At 33.7% G+C, this 10,143-nt stretch overlaps 1 protein-coding gene across 1 annotated transcript; it reads right to left on the bottom strand.

Moving 5' to 3' along the window:
• Positions 1 to 4,789: 4,789 nt before the first annotated feature.
• Positions 4,790 to 5,588, bottom strand: LOC145009458 (uncharacterized). Its single transcript, XM_078968150.1, has 2 exons — positions 5,229 to 5,588; positions 4,790 to 5,056 (listed from the first exon to the last, which is right to left on the bottom strand). Exons 1-2 carry the CDS (start codon positions 5,586 to 5,588, stop codon positions 4,790 to 4,792), a joined length of 627 nt encoding a protein of 208 aa, XP_078824276.1.
• Positions 5,589 to 10,143: the final 4,555 nt, after the last annotated feature.

The following is a 10,143-nucleotide window of genomic DNA, read 5'->3' as shown; positions in this document are numbered from 1 at the left end:
AGTCGAACAAAGTCATCGAGTCAAAACGTTCAACTCAATTAAAGCTTGTATATTAGGGTTTGTGTTATGTAATTACTGTATAACTCACTATTTTAATGAGAAAACATCACTTGGAAAATTCATGTGTTTAATTTTTCCTTAGCCTTAGTGCTAAACAATGAAACAATTTTGTATACTCATCGGGAGTGTGTAAGATCCTAAAACATGGCTTAACGGCGTTCACGGACCTTGCGTTGTGGAGCCAAACACTCACAATTGTCACACACGAAACCTCTCTCAATCTTTTTCACTCTATCTCTTTCTATTGTCAAATCTCTCCCAAAATCTCTATAAGTATGTGAAATCTCTCCCAAATATCTCTCTGAATGCCAAATCCCTCCAAGTATGTCAAATCTCTCCCAAATCTCTCTAAGTGTGCCAAATCTCTCCCAAATTTCTCTCAAAATCTCTCTCAACTTTCTATAATTACTCGGGGCATCCCGACCCTCAAATTTGGCGAAAACAGCCCAAAAACGAAAGTCTACGTGAAAAACGGACTTAAGGAGCCGAAACTCCTCTTAGGAACCGAAACCCCTCTCAAGGAACCGAAACCCTCTCAAAGAACCGAAACCCTCTCAGGAACTGAAACCTCTTAGAAGCCGAGACCGAGCCCCAACAACCGAATCTGGAAGAGGCGAAGCCTCTCGGGCCGAAACTGGGAAGGGCGGAACTCTCGGACCGAACCTCGCTTATGGCCACCGAGACCGAGCCTCGCTCTCGGTTCCTTCTTCTGCTCTTTCGGTCTTCTCTTCTACTCTCGGTCCCTTCCACTCCTCTTGGTCTTTCTCTTCTACTCTCGGTTCCAAGCATCAGAGGCCGAACCTCCGGCCAGACTTCAGATTTTTGACACTTTTCACCCATTTTCAATATTTTTTAACATTTTAAGCTCGTTTTTTGAGATTTTAACGCGGGATTTTCACTCAAACTCGTATTTTAACATAATAAACCCTAAATATTCATAATTTAATCATATTTTCATGAAAATCCTTATTTAAATAATAAAATCTAGTGAGTGAATAATTGAGGTGGAGTGTTGACTTTGCTTTACCTTATGACACAAGCAACCTCCGCATACCTCCAAAGTAAAACCCCTTGTCCTTCCACCATACCTAAGTCATGATAATGTAGTTTATCATCATTTCCAGCCATTTCCCACATTCGTAGAGCTGGAACATCCACCCTCTCTCCTCACTTCACTCATTTTCTCTCATTTACACCACAAGATCAAACACTCTTTCTCTCAACTCTTCTCTCTCAAATTTCGAGATTTCCAAGGCTTTCCTTCTACTTTTGGTAAGTATCTTCATTATCCTTCTGATTTTTACACTTCCTTCTACTCCAATCATAGATGTCTTACACAAATATCGTCATATTTGTGTTAGATCTTCGAATCTTCAAGCACCTCCCAAGTGTTCTTGAGTTGAGAACTTCTTTTCTCCATCATCCTTCTACTAAAATCACTCAAGGTGAGTTCATACCCCTACATTTTCATGTTTTCTCAAGTTTTAAGAGGGGGGGGGGGGGGGTGGGGAATACAACTTAAAACACCAAGAACATAACTAAACTTTTCTAACACCCTTCATCAGAAAAGTTCAACTCCATTCACGGACTGTTTTGGACAACGTAAACATTTTTGTTTTCAAAAATGTTTTAGATGTAAGTAGCTCCAGTTCTTAGCTTTAAAAAGACTACTTGCACATTTCCATACGATTTTTCTACAATTTATGGCAATTTTTACAAAACTGCCTATCTTTTCAAACACCAATCCGGACCAGTCTGTGATTATGGACTTTTTCACCCAAGTTAGAGGTAATTAAAAATAAAGATAAACATTATGAGTAAACTAGACACATTTTGGGAACTCTCAGAATTTACGGATCTAGTTTTTGACTTCGTATGATTTTTCTATGACTTTTCTAAAACAGCGCAGAAAGGTTAAAGTTAGTTAACAGCATATAAATTTCATAACACTTTGTATTATGTTGAGCAAAGTGTATAACAATAAGTTCTAAATATTGAATGTGTTTCCTTGTTAGTTTATCATCACAAACTGAAACTTAGTCATTCATGATAAGATTATTTATTCATTTAGAACACGAATATTAAGCTATAATAAGCATAGTTCATGGATTATAACACTAATGCATTTTCATAAAAGAGTTCTTATACATTACAAACGTTTTGGATAAACTATAATAGCTATAGTTTATGATTCATCACATAACACACTCGTACAAAAAAAGGGTACATTTATACTATAAGGTTCTACACTTACGCACACTACACGTAAACTTGTTAACTCAAATTGTGAGACTTTCTCTCCCCGTATGTCCAAGTGCGGGATCCAAATTCCTGTAAGTTATAACCAAAATCTCTTGTAGGGAGAGCGTGATAATTGTGTATAGATCTATATTGGGGTTGACATCCCACACCTCGCTGCTAGCTACAGCCGGGCCGGCAGGTCTACAGGTGACAAGAGTCATAGGATCAGGGCGTCTAAAAGACGTTGTGCAGGTTACCTCTAGTCATAGCATGGTTATAGCGGCTCACATAGGGAGCTAACATTACATAAAGTTTACGGGATTTTTATAAAACAAAAGGGGTTTTATGTCGATTTAAAATCACCTTTTGATATCAATAAGTACAGATATTACTGTACACCTTCGGTTTTGGTATTTATGACTATACATATTTTGAAAACCACTTTTATATCTTTAAGCATGACAAATACTTGTTCATTTTTGGTCCTGGTATTTAGGACCACATAACTCTTATAAGGAAAATATTGGATTTTTCTTGTTAACATACATTTCTCTACAAAGATCGATTTTCAAACTCTTACTGTCAAAAGCTTAAGAACTCACCAACCTTTGTGTTGACACTTTTTCAAACAACTTGTATTCTCAGGAAATCACTAAACAGGAAATCAAGTGCATTTTGAGGATGGGACGTTAAGGCGTCAAACATTTCATATTTTGTCAACATACTGTAATTGATTTTGAAACATATAATTCGTACAATGATGTAACTTCTTCAATTATATATATGTTGGTTGTGTTTGCTTAAATCACTATTGCATTTGTTGTTGTGATACTATACATGAAGCACTTCACCCCCGGATGTTTCCGCCATCCTTGGTTTGGGGGTGTGACATAGAACGACTTTGTCAAAGAAAGGTTATGATTTGCGTAGGATGCTTTTTCCTAGCAATCGTTATTTTGCATTTTTTCTGATATCTAATGCAAGTATCTTTATCTCTTTTGTTATCTTAATGTAACCTATCCGAAGGGTGTGGCCTCCTCTCCCTGTTCTTGTATTTATAACCTTCAAGAATAACAAGTGGGTAAACAAGTTGTTTAGAATCTTAGTCATTTTGTCTCCACCACCATTTATATCATTCATGTACCTATTGATTCATGTATATGCCTCCTTCTAGACCGTCATTAGATATACATATTGCTTAGGAAATAATATGTTATTATTGAATACATATATTATTATAAACTAGTATGTTAGTTATTTTATATATATGTCATCAAGCCCCCAAGACTATGTATGACTTTCTTAAATGCAGTCTTTATATATATATATATATATATATATATATATATATATATATATATATATATATATATATATATATATATATATATATATATATATATATATATATATATATATATATATATATATATATATATATATATATATATATATATATGCAATTTTCGCTTCAGTAGGGAATACATTTTACAGCTAAATAAAGGTAAAGGAAACCATTGAATTTGATATTTATGACTTTCTCGATTCGTGTACTGTATGTTGGTGCGGTACTGCTTACAAACATTGATCATACAAATTGTAGAAAATGAAGGCAATCGTCATCGTTCTATTTGTTTGTAAACACTATTAATGCATAACCAATAAAGCAAAACATAAGTAAAAGTCAAAATTAACATATTCAAGAAAACAATTTGTTTCTTACTTTGTACGTAGGCTGCTTAGTAGTTAGTAGTCAAATTAACATGTAAAAGGTATGTGTTGAAATTCTAATTGTCTAATTGCTAAAAAAGAGTGGATAGCTTTTTCCATGACAAAGGTTGGTTCATTGAATTCGTTCTTTTTTTATTTATTTATCAAGTTCAATATCATTTTTACTTTGATTGTCTGACTTTTCTTATTTTTAACTATCATGAAAATTCCAAATATTACATACCATTTGCAATTGGTTAATCTAATTGTGATTGGTCTAGCTTTATGACTTTTTTCATCTTAAAAAGAAGAAATGTTATATTTTTTTTTATTCGTGTCAATTTACACGAGTTTCAAAACATGCGCGTTCTTTGGTTGATTTTATTGATTGTAATTGAAAATTATAAATTATAAAAGAATAGTTTTTTTATATTTGAAATTTTGAATACCTAAATTCAAATGCCCACGGTGAACCGGGAAAAAAGTCTTTAGGTTTTAAAGTGTAACGAATTAAAATTACATAAACTAATATTTTTCTAAAACGAAAATAAACTTTATAGCAATAAACATAGCAAAATCATAGTATTTTAACGAATAATTGCATATCGTAACAGTTAACCGACGATCCGTGAAGCTCTCCTTGCGTTCTTGATAGAAAATTCGTTGAACAACTCTTCGTAGTCTATACTCTCTAAGATTTCGTTCTCGATAGATATCATCGCCAAACCACTAAATCTTTCTTGGGACGTTGTGGAGCGTATGTAAGACTTCAATAACTTCACCTTACAAAAACTGCTTTCTGCAATGCCACCGTTACTGTAATTGTCAATAATATTCTATATGCAATGCTTGCATTTGGGAAATAATAAAGTTCTTTCAAAAACTTTAAAACATCTATATGGTTGCTAAATTCATTGGTTTCCAATGTCTCAAATAATTTCAACTCCATATAAAGTTCATCGGCATCAATATCTGATATTTCTTCAAACTTAAGTGCTTTTTCAAGACAATGACAAGATGACTTAACATATTTATCTTCAATTCCCTTCAAATTATGTGGAAATAAAAAACAATGTATTTTGTCATACTCTTTGAATTATTCAAATTTTTTCTCAAGAGAAGAAATAACTTGATCAACAATGTATAAGAAATAGTTAACTCTGAAATTCTCCTCAGATATAAATAAAACTTCTTCTCTACTTGAACTCTCATCAAACCTTTTTTTTCCTTTCAATCAAACGCTTTTGTGGAAATATTGGATCAATACCCATTTCAATAGCAATGTCCATAGCTTCATCAATCGCTTTTAAAAAACTAGTTTCTCTATAATCCTTGAAGTACCTAATCAATTTGTTTATTTTTGTAATAGCATTATCGAGATGCATATCCTTTGACTGTAACTTTTTACTCACAATATTCACATGGCTTAGCACTTCATGGCAGATAACAATTGATACCAAAAATTCAAAGTCATCAAGTTCTTTTTCTGCTAGTGAAGTTGCTTCACTTGCAATTGCAACATCATTATCTTTTTCTCCAACTTGAAGTAAAGCTTCTCGTACATTAACAAGTTGCATTTTAATAGCCTTTACACTCTCAACTCGACCTTCCCAACGAGTTTGACACAATGACTTAAGACTCCAAGCTTTTACATTATCTTTTAGGATTTCCCACCTTTTAGTAGAATTCACAAATATAGTATAAATGCATTGGATGAATCTAAAAAAGTTCTTTCCTTTAACACACTTGTTAGCCATAACACATCATGTTAGATTAAGAGAATGACAGCCACAAGGAGTGTAAAATGATCTAGGATTTATATCTAAAAATCTCTTTTGCACTCCTTGGTGTTTTCCTTTCATGTTTGCTCCATTATCATAGTCTTGACCACGCATATCATCAATTTCAAGACCAAAAGACTTTAACTCCTCAAGTGTAATATCAAATAGTCCTTTTTCGGAGGTATTATCAACATTCAAAAAACCTAAAAATGACTCCTCGATAGTAATAGAATTATATGATAACTTTAAATACCTCACTAGTATAGTCATCTGTTCTTCGTAACTTGAATCGGGAGTACAATCAAATATGATTGAGTAGTACTTTGCTTCATTTATTGTCTTGATATGTTCTTTTTTAAATTGTTGAGCTATCAAAAGTATTAGTTCGTTTTGGATCATGTGCCCAAGATAACGCACATGAAGCTCGTCATTTGTGATCCACCGCACATGCTCTTTGAAATCAGGGTCAAACTTTTCCAACATTTCAATAACACCCAAACAATTTCCATTACCTGTTAAATATATTTAACAAATAAGAAGTGGAATCAATCATAATAATTAACAAAAAGGTATTTGTTGAAATTGGAAAAAAAATATATAATCTATAGTTACCTTTTTGATACAACTTTTCATTTGATCCACAAAATGGTAAATTATGCTTAGCAAGAAACTTCACTACTGCAATGATTCACAAAAGGACTTGTTTCCAGTAATCTCTTTCTTTCTTGAATTGTTCATAATGAAATTTATCAATTGTTTCATTCAAGTTCAATCTTTTACGCATATCAAACCATTTATTCATATTTGTGAGATGATCCAAAGAAATTTCGTGTTCTTTAACTCTACTGGTAACATGGTGCCAATCTGCATAACCTTCGTCACCTAATTTACCTTTAGAAATCCCTTTTCTAAACACTTTACAACAAAAACAAAATACCTTGTCGAGCTCTTTCGAATATACTAACCATTCTCTATCACACTTCTCGAAATTTTGTAAAGTTCTTGTATATAAAGCTATAGAAAATCGTGTACCAGATTTATCGTAGGGACCATACATAATACTAGTATCTCTTTTAGGACATTTCTCAAACAAAAGTTTAAGCTCTTCATAATTAAGTTTTTCCCACCTTCTTGGATCACATATATCAACAAGCTCTTTAAGGGGCTCTTTCTCTTCTGCCTCTTCTACTTCTACTTCTACATTTTCTTGGTGTTCAACATGCTCTTCAACATGCTCTTCAATAGGCTCTTCAATAGGTTGTCTATGAATAAACTTATCTAGAGCACCGACATCGGTCTTTCTCTTTTCTTCTTCTTTTATTTTTCTCTTTTTACATTTTTGACTACCAGATAGTTGTTTAGACTTCATCACTACAAGTTCATTACTTTTAACTTTGAATATTCAACTAAATACAAAAAACATAATCTAATAATTTGATTTCGGCATTTGATAAATTTCAACATAATTTCAACATTCAATCAAATAAACAATTTCAGATTTTAGATAATATCATACTAATCACAATTTCAACATTCAACAGAATTTCAACACTCAATCATATAATCAGATTTTTCATTTCAACTTAATTTCGATTTTCAATCAATAATCACATAAACAACATTCAATCTTAATTGAAATAGTGAATTTTGATTTGATTCAAGTTCAATTACTCTATAATGATTCAAGTTCAATTGCTCATCAATCCTCATTCAATTATACACTAATAAAACTATTAATATGATTATCTCAATAAGTGAATAATCAATTAGAGAATTACCTTATTTGAAGTTACGAATGATCAAACTTCGGTGTTTCTCTTCCGCCACAGCCTCAATTAATGAATTAATCAATAATAAAATTGATGAATAATCGCCCTTGTTGTCGTTGCCGACTTGTTGCCTTAATTTGTGGACTAAGAAAACTAGAATAGATTTGGGCTAAGAATTAAAAAATGGGCTGTAATTGAAATATATTAAAAAAAAATTGTGCCCCTTAAAAAACCAGGCCTTGGTTGCCCCTTACCAGACTCTATGATTCCAAGTTCTGATATCTCAATCTCGGATTAAAAACGATAATATCTTAACCTATATCCAAAATTAAATTTTGACATAACATCGTTTGTTTTATTTAATTAAACATTGACATCCGAAAAGACAGACTTGATGAGTCTTAGACCGTCTGTGATACATCATACATACCATGAGGGTTGTACACCATGACACGAAGAAGTCCGAGGAGTAAAACGCAGGTGGTGAGAAAGATCATCATTTTTGCTATTTTCCACTTTAACCTCATTTTGAAGTACATCATAAATGCCGAAAGGATCCTTCGAAACGTGAACATCATGATTAGAAACTTCTTTAAAATGTTCTTGTTGAAAGGTATTTGGGACTCCTTGAGATTGCTCATCCTCTTTCCAAGATTCCACATCTACAGAGTTACCTAATTGAACATCTTCCAAATCAACAACACCATTATCATTAACACATAGATCATTGTCCTCCATTACCGTCTTCGACTCGTCCTCAATAAAATTTAGAGTCCAACCCGTTATCTCCTGCAACAGAATAGTGAAAACACGACCACAAACAATAACTTTAAATACTTCCACCCGATCTTTGAAACAAAATCATCACTCTATGCATGCAAACTAGAAAACCAAGACTTTGCCCATTAATAAAGTTACATTCCAAAGCCTCCCAAGTACCTCCTAAGTCCTAAATATTGGTTTGATCTTCTCAAAACCCTTGTGATTACAAATGACATGTACATTTGTAAGAGAACGAAATATTATACCGATTTGTGACATCCCCATTTTTACGACTAGAAAAGAACGGTTTCGTTTATGCTTTTTAATAAAAATTAGAGCAACTTCTAAAAAAGTATTGCGGAATTTGTTCCAAAAACAAAATATGATATAAATTTATCAAATGTATTTTCATTACATTACGAAAACTCGGGATGTCAATCATCGATACAGACCATCAACATAAACCAAAAACAAATAAACGTCTTAGGCTACAAAACATAATCTGGCCTCAAATCCATAATCTCTCGTCAAGTAATCTAATTATGCTTTTTCCACTACATGTAATACAAGAAACTGAGTGGGTCAGGCTGAGGAGCCTGGTGAGCATATAGGGTTTTCAACCCACAACAAACAAGTTTATTATTTTAAACAATCATTAACCCGATTACCCGTTCCCGATATCCTCCCCTTATGTCGCTAAAGCATCTATCATAAGGGACCTATCCTAAGGAATTTCGTTGGGATGGACACTACTGATAAGGGGATTCCTCAGCCATAAGTGTCCGTAAGGCAACCATGGGGGGATGGAGTATACCGGTGAACACTTCGTTCACAAACACCTACAGGTTGCGAGCCTGCTAGCGTTCCACTGGACTTCCTAGAAAAAAGTCTGTGGTCGTCATCCATACTCTGCTAGATGACTGGAACAACATCAACATTGAGGCCTCTCATCATTTTATTTCACCACACACCAACTATTTTATCTACCCATGTTCTACCCAACATATTTGTAGATATAAAATACATACTTGGTCCAGATCTGTAAATTAAAGCTTACATCTTTTATCCAACATAACTTTTAAAGCATAAAATACATATATAGTCTAGATCTGAAAAACAATGTTTACATCCTTCATCCAGCATAACTTTCAAAGCATAAAATATTTATACGGTCTAGATCTGAAGAAAAAGTTCAGATCTGAAGGAAAGAAGTTTAGATCTTTCATCCAACATTGATCTCAAAGTATACAGTCTAGATCTGAAGAAAAGTTTAGATCTGAGATGAGGACGTGTAGATCTGAAGGAAAAAGTTTCAGATCTGAAAGAAAGAAGCTCAGATCTTTCATCCAACAAATATCTCATGTAAACAGATAACACATATCTATACACATAGTACAAAATTTATATTAAATATTTCATGTCTATGTGTAAGATGAAAGTGACAAGACACTCACCTGATACGGTGTGATTCTGACAACACCTCACTTTTAAAAATAATCTTCTTTGACGAAACTCGGAAGTTTGCTTGAAAACAAGGCGCTGTACGGGCAGAGTTTCAGACCGAAAAACTCTCTTTCTCAGAGACTCCGGGAGCCTCGGGGCTTCCTTTAGATGCTAGGTGGTTTACCTAGGCTTGGGATGGTGTTTGGGTGAGTTAGAGAGAAGATAGAGAGAGAAATAGTTGAGGAATTGAGAAAAACATTTGGCAGCCCTCGCAGCCCTTTTATAGGCACGAGCCTCCTCGAAACGTGGGGCGTACTCTCGGTGGTACGTTGCGCATAGGGGATGGTGTCTCGCTTCGGGTGGGGCGACGTGGCCAT

Source organism: Lactuca saligna, chromosome 1, assembly GCF_052625555.1.
Source record: "Lactuca saligna cultivar CGN05327 chromosome 1, ASM5262555v1, whole genome shotgun sequence".
NCBI lineage: Eukaryota > Viridiplantae > Streptophyta > Magnoliopsida > Asterales > Asteraceae > Lactuca > Lactuca saligna.
Note: the sequence above shows the minus strand (reverse complement) of the source record. Positions and strands in the feature narration are given on the sequence as shown.